The sequence below is a fragment of the Cydia fagiglandana genome, chromosome 9 (assembly GCF_963556715.1).
Source record: "Cydia fagiglandana chromosome 9, ilCydFagi1.1, whole genome shotgun sequence".
NCBI classification, from domain to species: Eukaryota; Metazoa; Arthropoda; class Insecta; order Lepidoptera; family Tortricidae; genus Cydia; species Cydia fagiglandana.
This window is the reverse complement of record NC_085940.1, coordinates 19,134,108-19,151,588: the sequence shown is the minus strand read 5'-3', so window position 1 is coordinate 19,151,588 and position 17,481 is coordinate 19,134,108. Positions and strand designations below refer to the sequence as shown.

Genomic DNA, 17,481 nt, shown 5'->3' with positions numbered 1-17,481 from the left:
CAAGCAGGTCGTTGCGCCTCACACACACACACACACACACACACACACACACACACACACACACACACACAGCTAGGAAAAATAGGTCAAGGCTTTTCCTGGAACAATCGGATATTTTTCTTAACAAAAAACAATTTTCTTTGTGCCTCGTTGGTGTATAATGGAATTAATAGGGATCATAAATGATTGCTAATTTAATTTGTTTGGGTGTATGTGCGACGATGGCGCCCGCTTGGTGGCTATGGACACTAAGAGGTGTTTTAGTTCTGTATGGAGAAAAATAATGTAAAAAAAATAATACAGTAATTTTATACATTTAGCGTTTGCGTTAAATCCGGTAGTTCTGATTTTTTGCGGAATATTTGACACAAAAGAGCCAGGTTACAAAATTCGACAAAGTTACTGGATTATAACGTGTAAGGGTTGCACAAATTTAAAAAGTAGAGTGAAAACTCCATACATTGCGTGAAACGTAAACATATGTTGTTAAATAACAAAATATAATTGATTGATACTAGAATCGAATAAAAAAACTAAATTTTGCTTCTAAAACACAATACTTTTCCTTTTCCAGTACTTTTCTTTTGGAAATAGGTAGAATTACTGAATACCCGTAATCTTAACAAGAACATTTATCAAGTACCTAACCAAAATCCAAATTTACTAATAATTTTATTAATTATGTTATGTTGAGTTGAGTAACTTTTGAATTTGACTCATGAGTCGTTAGTTACACGAGATAGTCTCTGTTGATGTTATGCAACTTCTACATAATGACCGTTTTTCTTGCATATATAACATTTTTTCATCAGTGAGAACAAAATTTCGGCCAAAGTCACATCATCATCATTAACTTAAGAGTTATTCTCATGTCGGTGGAGTATCTTCCAGCTTTCCCTATCCTGCGCCAGCTCTTTGACTTTTTGGTACGACACGACCCCCACTTTTTCTTTCACTTGCTCCAAAAAGCTGCGTCTGGGTCAAAGTCACATGAAAATCGAAAATTCGAAAAAATTACACACCCTAATGGACACGTTAGGTAATGAGATATAGTATGATGGATGAATGTATCAAAAGTTAAATTTTTTGCAACTTCAAGTGCGAAAATCGCTCTTAAGTAGTTCCCCACGACGCACATTACGCCACGGTCACTTGGGGGTTATTGGTTGCACATCAACAATATTAAGTTGTTATTGTCTGCGATATATCACAATAAATACAACGAAAAACTTTATGTTTCACTCGAGAGCAGAGTTTGTTTAACCCTCGTGCCTTGTTTGCTTAACCCTCGCAACACTCAAGATTCCTTTTTTCGAACCACTCGCTAGTCTCGCTACGCTCGTGGTTTATTTAAAACTTATATGTAGGTATATAAAATTTTCCTTACTCACTTTTGCAGTAGTCGGGTAAAAGGGCTTATTTATAGAGATATTTATATTGGCTTTTTAAATACACAACATTAATTGCATTTTTTTATCATAACATATATTGTATTTAATCAAAAAGTGGGATAAGATGATAATTTTGACAGCATATAATAGGCCATAAGCCATAAATTACCATAAGGTTGTAACATTAGCGGATACGACAGCAGTCAACACTGATTACTGATTATATCTTTTTTTTATTGAACCATCATAAAACTATATCTGATAAATAAAAGAGTGTTACATTTTCTAAATGAATACGATTTGCCATCAAATAGGAATATAAATTATTTAACGACTTCAAAAGTAGGTACTTAATAAAATTAACAATGGTTAAGCTTTTACCATTCTGCATTTGAAATTGAATCTTAAATTATTAATAATAAAGTTAACAATCCAAGCAGCAATATATAAACCTCTTGAATTATAATACTCACCGTACATATTGTTTTATTACACATAAGTATTCATTTACTTTATATGCGTTAAAAAGCAGTAAATGTGTTTGAAATTTGAATGCAGATACTGCCTTCTTGCGTCGGCCAGAGCCGTGACCTAGTCGGGTTAGTGCTTTACAGCTTTTTTATGAGGCTAACCGACCATTAACATTGGATGGAAGAATTGTCGTTCGCGTATCATATAATAAATCTTTATAAAACAAAAAAATTACATGGAAAATAATTATTTAAAAAAATATATTATAAATATATAAATAAAAAATAAATATTATTCTAATTAATAATTAAACGAACTGACCTTAAATGGAGTTCTATTATATCATAACTAACCGAGTTGCTTCGGCAAATGAATTAGAAATAAACACAATTTAATTTTATTTAATGCATTGCCTAATAACCTATAACACACTGAATTTGAGAGAAAAGATTTTTTTTAACGAGTAATGAAAGAAAACTTCAGGCGTCAAACTTCAATCATCATAATAATCAGCCAACATGTCGATTTTGTTTAACATGTTTAAAAATAGATAACAAAATTGGGAGCTATTAACATATGTTTAGTTCAAAGTACACAGTGTAAATAGTCACCCTTATCAGTGTCGAACCGTATCCAAATCGACAGATAGCAGCGCTATCACAAAAACAAAACACGGCTTGTAAACAAACCGAAGCGTGCCAAGTATTATAGAAGGAGGAGTTGCGCAGCGATCGTCATTCCGCGCCCGACCGCCGACCGCGTCGCACGCGCCATGCTCGACTACGCGCGCCCGTACGACCCCGCCATGTGCGACCTGTACCTCACACCCGCCGCGCCCCCCGCGCCCGCGCGCCTCGACGACTTCAAACAAGTCTTCAACAAGGGCCCCGCCTCCTACATCTACGGGAACTACTACACCAACCCCCCGTACGACGTATACGCAGAAGAGGACACTTCGACAAACGTTTACCACAATCTCGTCAGCACCCGCGAGTACCCGCGCGATGAGTGGAAATACAAATTCGTCGTCGACTGGAACGAGGACGACACAATATCCTGGATCATCGACACAGCTATCTCTATGGGCTTCAGTGAATACGACATACCGTGGTACAACTTCAAAATCCTCGGACACGAGTTGCGAATTATCAAAAAGGATGAGATGATGCAGAGACTCGCACATCCGAGCGTAGATCCCAATATCACAGCCAGAATCGCCAGTGGATTGTTTGAGAAACTACAGAGCCGTATCAACGAGGAATTACTCAGACAGTCATCAGTGCTAAGGTATGCAGAGAGCGATCCCTACCAGCAGCAGGAGCCTGCGCATACGATGCTGGACTTGGATTTGGATCACAAGAGTCGGATGTACGCATCAGATTACAAGCCAAACAACAGCAGTTTGCTAGCGGCGTGCGATTCCAGTGACGACGCGGAAGACGTATACCGTAACTCGGAGACCGCGTCTCCTGAATGTTCCTACGGCAGTGATGTGAGCAAGTCCGGAGATGAGGACGATAAGAGGAAGCAGTTCAAACGGCCGCCCGGCCGACCAAAAGGGAGTGGGAGGAAAATCTGCAAGCGTCCAAGAAGCGTATCAGTTCCAGAGTTCCTCAGAAACCTCCTGTTCGACCCGAAGTACTGCCCGTCGATAATCAAATGGGAGGACCACGCCAACGGCAAATTCAGGTGAGTCTGATGTCCTTGTGCAGTGCAGCAAAAACTGTGTCGTGACCGAGATGTTAGCTCAGCATCCATAGCTTTATACATATCACGTTCGAGGCACGTGGCCCACCACACATGTTTTACTGCATCTTAATAACGTTTGTCTACTTTACTGACCAAGTCATTACTTTACCTGTGTGTCTGTTGTGCTAAGAAATCAAGACTGGTTATTATGATATAATTGGTCGGTTCTCCTTGGCCATCGATTGTAAGATCAATTACTCCGGGGTGATTAGCTGTCGCGAAGCCATCTGCCGTGATGACCTTTAATCTCGCTCCAATTATCATCAATGCAAGTCATCTGCATATTGATACAAACTTAGCAAATTTAGCCATAATTAGAATACTATTTAGCGGACTATGGGCCCGATTCGGATTTTGAAATAGACATCTTTTAGACATCACCAAGATACGATAACGAAATGTTTAAGATCTAACCTGTCAAATTTGACATTTGCGCGATTCTGGCGATACTCTTGAGCGATTTCCACAGGATATGACTTAGAAATCCAATTCACATCTAATAGATATCTTACTCTATCTATCGTAAAAGTGACATTGGTTGCCCGAATTGCGCTGCAAAAGAGAACTAGTTGATATCAAAACTATAGCATATCTAGAATGGATCTAGTACGTGTCGTCTCTTGTGAATATCTTGAAGTTCGAATACAGCAGTATATTTAGATATAGGACGGCAAAAACTACCACCCTATAACGTGATCCTTTTGTATTTGTTTTCTTATGCTTTTTAGGACTTTAAAGAGGCGATGTGACTTGAATCGTGTATTTTTTTTAATAATCTGGTCTATTAAAGGGTTAAACGTCATATTTAGCTCTATTCAAAACTGTTCCCAAAATTAACAAGTGGCGTTTTTAAGTTAGGTTTTAAGTATGGTCTCGTAAGACTACTTCCCTACTAACAGTACTAACTGTTATTAAGAACGATCCTATCTGTGATAGATACAATTTACAATAGTTAATTCTCAATGAGGTTACATGAAATATTCAAATCAGTGAACCGAGATAATCACTTAACCGTTATCTTTAAATAATTTTGGTTACACGTGCAGATTATGTAAAATAACCGGTGTAGCACATGTATGTATAAATTATACGTATGCTTGAAGACGTAAAAAATTCGAAGTTAATAAATTGTGGCCCTCCATTCGATATACCGGATGGTGTTTTTTGCGTGTTTTTGTGCAGCCCACGATATGAATGTTTGGGTTGCAGATATTTGTTTCGCATGCAAAAAACTTAATCGATAATGTATAAGAAAGAATTCATACATCAAATCAACTACATATAATTAACCTTTTGAAGAGCGTTTACCTTTGTGTACTTAAATAAATATTGAGTTGTGATACCTAACCTAAATTACCACGTTATGTTACATTTGTTATTTATAACTTCATTGAAGATTTCTTCGTACTTATTGTTTTGTTTATAATCACACTCAGAAACTTGGTGCTAATTTGAAATTGTACGTAGATTTTACACACAAGATCACATGGTAAGGGTAGGGCGTTGAACAGGCACATAAGATGTGAAAATTAAAGATGCAACTCAGAAAGAAACTACGTAAAAGACCCACCTTCCAAAAAGGTAGAACCAATACCTACTACAACTATGGTACACAAGTTAAAAACGTAATTAAGTATCAATAACAATGTTCTTTTTAGTTTTTTCTTCCATTGATGAAAATATTTTGCTTTAGGATTGCGTCATTCAAATATAGATATTCGATAACACCTAAATTAAGGATGGCTAGTTTTACAATACATTAAGCAGCAAGTGCAAAGTGGTTCAGGTTAGGTAATCCAAAATCCAAATAAAGCCTGGTTAAAAGTAACTTTTCACCACACCAACTGCAAAAGGCTGTCTTCATTGTTCAAAAACCGACAGCAATGTTGCATTTTATTCACATGTGAGGCTAGGTAATCAAATGCAAATTTTGAAACGTATTCTTATGTTTGCTGGTTGCGTTGACTTTTAAATGATAATTTTGAATGACAATTGATAAATATTTAATAACATTTGGATTTCATTTCATTTAAAATGACAACAGATACATCAGAACTACAAGATTTTGTGATGCGTTTTTATTATTCTAATATTTCGGAAATATTGCAACATCTATGTCCACGTAGGTACGTAATATCAGGACTCATCTCAAATTGTCCCTTAGGTAATCATCTGAAGTTTTATTTAAAATCGTATAAGAGTAGGTAACCCACAGTCGCTAAAGCCAAAATCTTTAAAGACGTATTAGGAATCGATTGTTTCCACCATTATTTCCACCATTGTCTCAAAGCAATGAAGTAAATCCTAATGATTTAGTTTGTCTATTACTCAATGTTCATCGCCTTAACCTTGCCCAGCGGCCTCGTCCGCTGTTCGCATGTTGACATTGCCACTCAACTCCTTCATCTACCATGACACCTGTTCTGTCTTAATAAGGCTGATTTTGCATTGTCTTAATACCTGCTTAAGTTTGCATGTTGACATTGCAATGATAGCGGCTGCAGTCGTCTTGAATTTTAACGCGTTGTGATAAAGATGGCTTTGCATTGTGATGGGTGGTGTGTAAGTTTGTAAGGTTGACGTAACTCCTCGAACAATTGCAATAATTGTAACTGGGGGCTTCTTTACGCGTTGCTACTTGGGCTGAAGTTGAAGGTTCCGTTTTTGCTCGGTAACTAGTTACTGTTTTTATGAAGTAAACATGATTATCTTAAAGTATTTTTGATAGTTATCACGATTCAACATGACGCGTTTACGATCTTGGTTTCTTTAGTCTCCTGTCAATTTTTTTCGCTGTTTCTGGATTCTTCTTTGAGTAAAAGTTGTTCCGTATTACTTACATAATCAGATAGTCAGTCGCAGAGTACAGTTAGGTCAAACGCATTTTAGAAAAGGCTCCTTCTGTGGACGATACCATAAAAGTTACCGACTCTGGTACCAATATTATACCTTTTGCCTTGTTCAATTTTAAAGTACAAAAAAATCCCGCCTGTAAGGGAGCAGCGTAAAAATTAGTTTCTGATTAACACTGCGATGTCTACAGAAAAGACAATCTTATGATAATCAAATGTATATGACCAAGTTAAGTGCTGAAAAAAATATGCAATTCCTGCATACAAAAGAAGTATAGATATATAAAGGGAATTTAAGGCCTTTATAACTATGACGCCTTCTTTCAAGTACACATACATACATTTTCAAAATCTGCGTGAGTCCATGCCCATATTGTCCACATTGCATTTGGCAGCACACGTATGTTTTTGTTTTGACAAAACCCGTAGACCTGAGAACCAGTTCTGCCGGTATAAAAAGGTATTTTACCCATTTCGCCTTTAAAACCAAAAAGGCATTAATCAATATCATACAGCCCACAAATATGTGTGCAAATTAGAACCTTAGTCCCTTGGGATAAGGCTAAATATGTGCACATATTTTTGAACATTCGTATTACTTTTCAGTTTGATGCAATGTTGCCAGGTTTGGTGCGATGTTGACTGCAGAGAGGCGAGGCCGATTTTTTAATAACTTAATAAGGCTGTATCTATACAGAGTGGCCATTTTAATATGTATAGGTATTTATAATCGCCCGTCGTATAATAAAATAAAATAAAAGTACTTATGTTTACTTATTTAGTAATCAAATTCAATGCCAACGTTTTCGTAGCGCCACAGAATAAATAATAGTACTACCGTACAGAAAGGAAACTTCCTACAAAACCGAAGTTTGACAGCGGTTCAGGGTCGAATCATGCTATCCCTTTCTAATATATGACACTATCCCTTTCGGCTATTTAGGGTTGTCAAAATTCAAGTGATTATCTTATCTGTGGTCGTGCACGCAGAAGGAAGTCAAGTGGTGCCAACCCTAATAATTGCTCGGAGCAATGCTGAGCCGAGCGGAGCCGAGTTTGACCGATCTCAGGAGTTTCGCACCCCTGGTAGCGCTTCATTCGTAGCTTATCCCAGCGTTTTCCCGCTTTGTAGAGGAATGCGTCTACGGACTGAAAGTCTGAAAACGATAATATCATCATTTAAAAAACTGTTTTATACTTATTTCTTAACCATAATCATCTTAAAATTAACTAATTTATTACTAGACAAAAATTATATCAAGACAAAAATAAGCTTCAATTATTAAATGCAAATATCTGTTATAAGACTTATTTGGTTAGTAATAACTTGGAGCTCATAATATTTTTCTCTTCACCAAATCACCCTGTATATAAAACCCCGGATTTATGACGTTTATCCACGGGGCAGTCAGTAGCCATTTAATGATATACGTCTAGTTGCCAAGTGGTTTTATATATTATTATTATGTATTATAGTGTATCATAATGACTGACCTTCTGTCTTATTGTGGTATGTGGTATCAGATCATTTGGCTCGCTTGCATTAAAGTATATGCATGTATATGCCTGATCATATTAGATTTTAGCAATAACACACAAAATCAAGAGTGAACAGGCACCTTCTGGGCGAGCTCGCTCCATCGTAGGCCACGTCTACGCCTCGGCTAGTCTGTGGCCATGAGTAAGCCCATTCATAATATAAAAAAATAAAAAAATTCCTACTGAATAGAAAAACACCAAACATGAATTTAGGTATTTAAATAAATGTAAACAAACAATTTGTATATTTTCGGGTAGTTTTAACATTTATTGATTAACCAATCAAATACAAAACCGCCTAGATCTGTCATTGAACGACCTGACTTAAACCTAGACTATTTGATCATGTATTGTTTTCATCTACCCTCAACTGGTTTAAGGAGCCACTTGGGTAAATTTTACTTTTAATTAAAGATACAGACTATAAAGGGGCCCACTGATTAACAGTCCGCCGGACGGTATCGGCCTGTCAGTTATAACAAAATTTTGACTGATCCGAACAACTGACAGGCCGATACCGTCCGGCGGACTGTTAATCAGTGGGCCCCTTAAGACTCCAACTAGCCTGTAAATCCCTGGGTATATTTTGACACGAGACAATACACATGTTCTCTAATGACGGACAGGCATCTAAATTATCATAGTCATTATCATTAAATCATTAACATTATTTTTTTCTCCATCGACCACTGCACGAGCGAAACCGGTTAGTGGTCATATAAGTTCCGAGAACTGTGTTTACTAACATTATGTATGTGTACATATCTCGTACAAATATATACAGTTCCACATACTTCAATACGTATTTTATAGAATAACTAAAGTGTGCGCGCGTTGGATCAATATAATGTATTAATAATAAAAAACATAATAGTATAGTATAGTACGTCGGTTCCTCACTCTGCGGCCCTGACCACCGGCAGCTTGGGCCCTGCCCCGCTGCTGGCGACACCCTATAGTTCGTTTTTTTTAGCATTAGAAATAAGGTAAACAATCTTGATGTGTCTTTTAATTGAAAAACACATTTTTAAAATAAGTTACGGCAAATATGTAACAATTATGAATCTATTACGATCATTTATATCCTTCTGCTTTCATAAGTAATAGTTACTGATTTTTAAAAAGCGTTTTTCAATTAAAAGACATGTCAAGATCGCTTACCTTCTTTGAAGTTCTTTCTAATGCTAAAAAAAACGAACTATAGGTTAGGTTTTTTACAATGTGTTTATATATTTTTTGTAATTTTTTGTGTTTTTATATTTTACTTTTATACTCACATCGTAAAATCCTAACCTAAGACCCTAATTGAATAAAGAAAAAAAATAACAGTTGTGCAAAGGGGCACTGATTACCAGTCCGCCGCACGATATCGGCCTGTCAATTTTTGCTTCTATCTGAAGCAAAATTTGACAGCTCCGAACAACTGACAGGCTGAGATCGTCCGGCGAACTGGTAATCTGTGGGCCCCTTAAGGCCTCGTTTCGTCATCGCTCATTCAAAAAAGGCAATGAATACATAAATACATTAGATTTTTACTTTTCCATTTGGGGTTAGTCGATAAAAGATTTTGTCATATTGGGTAGGTATGGATTAAGGTCTGTGAATATATGGTGGCCATTGGTGGCCCAAATAATACATGGACAATAAAAATTGAAATATTTATCTTACAAAATACATAAGTAATCATAACAATTAAAACAATAATTTTGGATAGACATATTACTACATGTCTTTGATACCCAAATGCAAAAAAAAAACAAAAATATAAAAATATGTACACAGAAAGAAAAATGTTTGTCAGGCCATAAGTACCGTACAAAGATCGCTTTCGGCAGTGACTAAGGACTTCATAATGACTATAACTAGGTATATGACTATTCGAATGTGTATGTATACTTGCAATTAATTCTTCCAAATAGTATTATATATGTATATCTATTAATAACCAGGAAATTATATAATGTGGAATTGAACGGTTTTAAATCTGGTTTTCACAGTGACGTGCAAATTGGTTTCAATTTAATGATTTCAATCATTAGTCGTCTCCGATCAATTAATAATGAACCCTGAACACATTTTAATTACGTATTGTAATTTTTTTAATTGACTTGTCGGCTATATGATAACTTTTGACATTATGTGTTATTTCGTTCAGGGGAGAGTGGTAAAAGTGGTTTTCTTAATTATTCCTTAACCTTTTGATCATTTAAAAGCCTTTTTGGGATTTCGTTGCTATTTGTAGCTTGTTCATTCACTAAAAAGCATTGTTCTAGGTTTTCAGTGTATAATAGTAAGTTATGACTAATTAGTTTGAATTTACTAGTTAATTATTGTTGAATGTTTATTTTTTTGCATAATTACATATTAATATCATAATTTCATTGATGTACAAATCGTGTGAACTTAAATTGGCTCAATATTTTAATACTTTATATTTCTTTACTTTATATTTTCATTTCATGTAACAATAATCTTCTTCTTTTTCAAGTCTCCTCGCAGAATTGACTTCAACCTACCATTCATTTTATAAAGATTCTCTTCATATACTTAGTAGCCAATCATAGTCATTGACTATTTCCCGACCTTTTTTGTACAGTTTTTTTTTACATTGTTTTGTTTTTGCGCCCCGTCTCCGTCGTGTTTTAATCACTTACAGTCCATTGAAAACACAAATTTACTGTATATCCATGTGTAGACTTTATTACAATGCAATAGGGCTTAAAATGCAACAACACTTTGGATATAGCAATTATTTATAGTATAGGGTAGCCTTGAGCGATTATTAAACTAATAGTATGGTAAACAACTGTACTAGAATAAAATAAATACTAACAAGTTGACTGCTTAGGTACTCAAAATAATAGCCTACTGTTGTAGAAATTAGTAGGTCACTGTAGACTTTCTACAAATTTACTCCTAAAAATAAATTATGCTAATATATATGCGATAAATAACAATACAGAACTATATAAAAAAATAGACATTAGTAACTTATTCGTAACGGTCATTCATAAATAAGTATATTATTTTTACGTATTCACGTACTAGAACAACAAGTAGTATACCTATTATCATGGGAGATTAGTATAGAATAAATTAAACTAAGTATACCTACCTAACTGCGGAGAAAAAACATGCAGTGGTTAAAAAAGGTACCTTTTACTCGACGACTCCCAAAAATAAACAATCAGCCAACTAAAAGGCAACTAATCAGCCTACTATTACCAGTTCGCCGAAAAATATCTGCCTGTCAGTTGTTCGGAGCTGTCAAATTTTGCGTTTAACTGACAGGCTGATATCGACGGCGGACTGGTAACCAGTGGGTCCCTCTGTCATCATAATTTAAAAGCCGTTCTTGTCGGTGGATTAACCGCCAATCCTTTCTTTCAAGGGCCAGTTTTTTTTTTATTTCCTTATACCACGCATTCTTTGTCACTTGGTTATCCTTGACGCATTTGTTTTCATTGACCTACAAAAAAAATCGTGTCATAAAATCAATCTGCATAAGACAATTTCGGAGAAAACTACACTCACTTCACCCGCGCTCTCTCAAAAACTATTATTTTTAATGAGTCAATTAGGGCGTGGCGCGCGGGGTGCAGTGGCACCGTATAGATTTTCTTTTTTCTTCCGCCCGTTGCTACGCTTCCAAGGACTTCCGGGGCCACTGGGGCCACCCTGTTTTCGAGATTCCACGAAAACGCAGAAAAAAGTGACATTAATTAATTTGGATCTTAATTAAGGGCCCTTAAATGAAACGTAATTCGTTCAGCCCGGGCGGATAACGCTTTTTTCAATTTCACGATTTTTCGAGTCTTCTTTAAAGATGTTGCCTGATGCTTTATTTTGTGATAAAAGTTATTCAATCGGTAGGCAACTTACCTACTTAAAACGTAAGTAGTTATTAAAAACTTTTATGTACATACGTAACAACAACAACACTAGCTATTTTACGGTTTAGGCGGAGTATTTCACTTTCTTAGGAGGTCACTTTCGAGTTAGGTCACGTTCTGAGGACGTCACATTCGGAGTTCGCCACTTTACCTGGAGGTAGATTCTAAATCAACAATTATGATTTTGAAGTGGTTTTGATACGACCTTGACAATCACGGATAAATAAAGTGTTATTCTATGGAACTTGCTAACTATGTAAACAAACCGCCATATTGAAATTGTCTCTAAATGATGAATTTACTAGTGACTTTTATTTACATAATTAGCAAGTTCCATAAAATGACACTTTATATTTTACGTCGTATCTCTTCTGATGAACCCGTTCCGATTTAACATAGTTAACTTCCTGGTTCCTGGTCCTGGGCTGGTGGTGGAAAAGCGGTGGTGGCCGAGTGGTCCTGACGTCCGACTTTCAATCCGGAGGTCGTGGGTTCAAATTCTGGCTAGTACCAATGAGTTTTTCGAAACTTATGTACGGATCATTTGATATTTACAGAGCTTTTCGGTGAAGGAAAACATCGTGAGGAAACCTGCATACATCCGCGAAGAAATTCAAAGGTGTATGTGAAGTCCCCAACCCGCATTGGGTCAGCGTGAGGACTATAGCCCAAACCCTCTCGGGACGTACATAGGCTAATTTATTATTTATTATTATTACTAACATCCTGGTTCACGTTCAGTATTTGTCTGAACTTTAACCTAATTTACCTGAAATTTAACCTAATTGCGTCATTTATCTATTAAATGTCTAAAAGCAAACAACAGTGCTTAATAATATGGCCCGAAGGGTCATCTTATGTCTACTATGAGTGCGAGTCTAACTACCCTCTTATTTTAACCGTAATTAAATGTTATCATTCAATGCACACGCTTGCTGTTAACTTAGATAAGTTTAACCTTTATTTTGTAAATAGGCATGACAGGTACATACAATAAAACTAAACTATCTGCCCGATTCGAACTTTAAGATACGTCAATTAATAGATCTAGAAACGATATGGATTACATGTGTCAGTGTCAAAATTGACGTTTTGGGTCATCACATTGGACACTGATATATCTAATCCATATCGTTTCTAGATCTATTAACTGACGTATCTTAAAGTTCGAATGGAGCCGTATATTAAAAGGTCTACCGCATTTGAGGGTGGGTTTTTTACCTTTGCTTTTCGCAAATGCTTACGGAGTCTATGCTTTGTGATCTATTATTTCAATAATGCTTCATGTATAGCTTTTCGTACAGAGATTCGACGTATTTACCTGCGTTGGTTCAATCTTTGTGTAACATTGCCAGCGAATTTGTATTCAACGGCTTTCAAAACGAAGCGAATTTACTGTTTTGCTTCACGTTTTATGACCACTAATCCTTTAAAATATATGAAACTACCCTCAAAATAACATAAAAAAAATTACATAGACCAACTTAACACTAAACTAAACAAAGCTTGTTCTTTGTCTACTAGATAAGTAGACGATATAAGACGACACGGTTAATTAGGAAATACATAATTAGACACATAGAAAATCCTCATGTCTCAGGAAACCTGAAAATATGATATTTGTGTAAATAAATATTTAGTAATATCTTTTCTTGTTTCGGGTAGTTATATTTTAATATTAAGTTTAGTTTAAATTAATTTAGTAGTGATGTGTAGTCAAATTTAATGGTAATTAATAATTTTTAATAACACTTATTATGGTACATTATGTACTGTACATATAAACAATACAGTTGTTTGAATAACATTTTGTACATTAAAACTTCGCAAAATACTACAAGCACAGCGTAACACCCGAAACATTGCAACAAGAAAAGAAAAATACGTAGTACGCCTCCGCCCCGTAACCATGGCAACCCCGGGAAGCCTCAGTCACGTGTCACGGGCATTTCCGCTCTTTTTCTCGCGTTTTTTCCCCCCGGGCGGGGGAGGGGTGGGGAGAAGGGGGGAGGCTCGTGTACGCGACTTAATTGCGTCTGTGAGTGTGGTCCGGAGAAATTAGAGCGGGGGTAGTGAAGGGATAGAGGCGGCGGTTGGAAATGTGCATGCGAAGTCCTGGGTTCAATTCCTGACTCCTGTAATATGTCATGTTATTGATGTACAGTCAACGGTAAAAATATGGGTGTAGACAACTTACTCAAAAATATGTCCCATAGTTCTTAATTCACTGACATAAGAGTTATGGGACATATTTTTGAAATGATTTGTACACCCATATTTTTACCGTTGACTGTACCTACGCTGTATCATCGTAATAAAACAATGAAGAAAATTATTGACACTGTACTTATACAAATTAAATATTTTAAATATAAATAGACTGTATAGTAAACGTGAGGGTCCTGTTTTTATAATGTTTAAAATAATATTTTTAAATTTTTTAAAAATATTTGTGATAAACAACATACAAATAAATGCCCTTACCAGGATTCGAACCCGGGACCTCCTGCTTCATACTTAATACGGGGTCACTACCGATTAGGCTTGAGGCCTTTGTAGGTACATTATAACAACCAGGTTTTGTAAAAAAAAAACCTTAAATGGCCAAAATATGGATGGTTACTTTAATTTTACATCTTCATACTATCTAGACATAAGTGACGCTTATATTCTTATAATAAAACACACACTTATTCTTATTCTTATTCTTACTTATACATACAATAAAAAAAAACTATTTATAAATTAATGCTAATTAACTATGCAGCATAAACTAAGCAATTTAGGTGAAATTACAAGTAGGTACTTATGTAATAGTTAATAGTTTTCAATACAATAAAACAAAACAATAATCACTCAACACTTCAATTTGTAATAATTATAGTGCCTGAAAAACAATTAAATGTGTCAAGTGCTTACAAAGGTCATATAATTGTAAAACATACATAAGCAAACTAATTACGCTTAGATAAGCCTATATACTTGTAAATTACATATTGTTTACTTCAAGTTGCCAATTAGCGGTTGAACTAATTTAATTGAATTGCGTCTATTCAGCTTATTTGTTACATTTGGATCTGGCGGTTATTAAGTACAAACCCGAAACTAACAAGACGAAATAACTTATATAACAAACGAACAATGTTTAATTAGGTATGACATTTGTTGGTGAATATAGAATAGAATAGAAATAATTTTATTCGTAAGCACAAACACAAAATAAAAACTATAGCAAAATATAGCATTATCGGTTTCGGTATTTCTATTTCTTTGCAATCGTATTTGTCTTGGTTCTAGAGTTAAGGGGCCCACTGATTAACAGTCCGCCGGACGGTATCGGCCTGTCAGTTGTTCGGAACTGTCAAAATTGTGTTCTAACTGAGAGGCCGATACCGTCCGGCGGACTGTTAATCAGTGGGCCCCTTTAGAACAAGAAAAGTCTGCAGTGATTTTGATTGCCCACACAGTACAAGTAATATTTATACGTGATAATTTCATAGGCATTTGACGTTTAAAATAACACTTGCACTGCGTGAGCTATCAAAATCTCTGCAGACTTTTCTTGGTCTAACTCTAGTACACTTCTTCTACATTTATTAAAAGTTTGTATGCTAAAGTTTTTTTTTTTTTATCAGACTGCTCGACATGTTTCGTTCTTTGATTTATTTAATGATGAAAAAAGTCAACATTACGGTAGCATATAAAAATGTACCTAAGTACTAACAACCTACCTAAAATTATATTCCTACAAAGTGTACTTATTATATAGTAAATTCTAGTCACATCTATTTATTTACAGTTTTTTGAATAATAAAAAATAAGTATAAATGGCGGACTTAATGCCTTAAGGTATTCTCAGTCAACCATAGGGCAAAACATAAATGCTCAAACATTCAACATCTCTCTATCTTTATACCTATTACACAAAAAAACGGTAACAAAATCAACATAAATTTAAAAAACAAAACAAAAAAGGCAACATAATCAAGATAAATTTAAAAAACAAAACAAAAATTGCAACTAAATCAACATAAATTTTAAAAACAAAGCATCTCTGAGTCTCGCTAACTCTATGCCGCGTGCACCAGAGTCCCTGTAACATTTCTTTTTCGTGAAAATCTATTTATAACTAGGGCAGCTCGTGCTTAAGGTTACTCAGCCAAATTTCCACCTTCCCCCTACAAAATACGGTTCAAATTCGCTTGGAATAAACAACTGCGTAGATACTTATACATTTTTTCCCATAGTGGCTCTATTATATTGATTAGTAAGCCCCCTTCCGGGGGGGAAGTGTCTTTTGTGCCATTTTTCTCGGCTTTCTTTTGTTTTTCTCGTGCTTGGATGTGAATGAACGGCAACATAGCAGAGTCCTATGCTGAGCTTAGGTGGGTATTAAGTTAAGGTCAGTTGGGGCCAGAGGATCACGGGGGCAAGATGGACACTAACATATTCCATATTTAATAAACTACACTCAAAATCAATGTACATTTTGTATACATTTTTATACTGACTGATTGACCCGTTATAAATGCTCTTGAGTATATGTTCCTCTTATGCTACATATATATTCTTTCCTATTTGTTTGTTTTTCGTTCTTTTATCTATATTTAGGTACACGTGTATGGGATTTCGAGACTAGATGACGACTAATCTAAGTAAATAAATAGTACCTTTCATGTAAAATCGACTAGGTATGTTTTTGTATATAAATTAACTATGAGCTTTAAATGTTATTTTTCACATATATTCAAAGATACACATTCACATAATAATATAATTATTATACCGTAAACTCGGGCTACTTTGATCCAATGCAGGGTAACTTTGACCCACATAAAAACTTCATTCCAAAGGGTCTAATAAAAAACATGAAAACATCATAAGTTTAGCTAATCCCAACCTCATGGCATATTTCCATAATTATAGTGCAATAATATAACCTAGACCGAGTAAATCTCAATGGCCAAAGTTACCCTCCAGGGCTAAAGTAACCCGACTTTACGGTACCTAAGTATGTTTTCATGCTTTAAAGACTAACCACTTAACAAACTTTACAGCAACATTTACCTCAGAATCACCCTCACCATCATGTATTTACATCAATAACTCGATGTTTTTTGGGCTTACATAAATATATGGACCTAATGCAAACCCAACAAATCATCAAGTATTTGGGTCAAAAACTTTTTGGTATGAGTTAGCTTTGTGCGTCTTTCCTGTCAACATTATTTCTTGCAGTCGACTTCTCAAAAACTGTATGAGTAATGAAAAAAAAATTAAAATGTAGCCAAATCCTTAACTTATATATTGATAACAGGAACTACTTTGTTTTTAATCGTCTAGAAAAAAGAGGAAGTTCTCAATTCGTCGGAATCGTTTATTTTTAGTATTAAATGAGTCACGTTATATATCAGGTATATATGTATGTAAAATAGACTACAACGAGGCGTATTCAGGTTCTAAAATTACGATACTAATATCAAAACAAATGCCTGCGATACAACATGACGTTATGTAGAAAATCATGTTTTGCAGAATACTAGAAAAAACTGAATAATCTTTTAAAAGGCTTTAGGTATTAATTTT

At 35.3% G+C, this 17,481-nt stretch overlaps 2 protein-coding genes across 3 annotated transcripts in view; one reads left to right on the top strand and one right to left on the bottom strand.

Moving 5' to 3' along the window:
• LOC134667540 (prominin-like protein) overlaps window positions 1-17,481 on the bottom strand; it is a 494,736-nt gene that overhangs the window by 244,019 nt on the left and 233,236 nt on the right. The gene's annotated exons all lie outside the window — the stretch shown is intronic.
• Window positions 2,552-17,481, top strand: part of LOC134667562 (ETS-related transcription factor Elf-3-like) — a 41,848-nt gene continuing 26,918 nt past the window's right edge. The window contains exon 1 of the mRNA XM_063524992.1: window positions 2,552-3,551. Coding sequence (XP_063381062.1) covers window positions 2,635-3,551 — 917 coding nt within the window. The 5' untranslated portion in view covers window positions 2,552-2,634. The remainder of the gene's footprint in view (window positions 3,552-17,481) is intronic.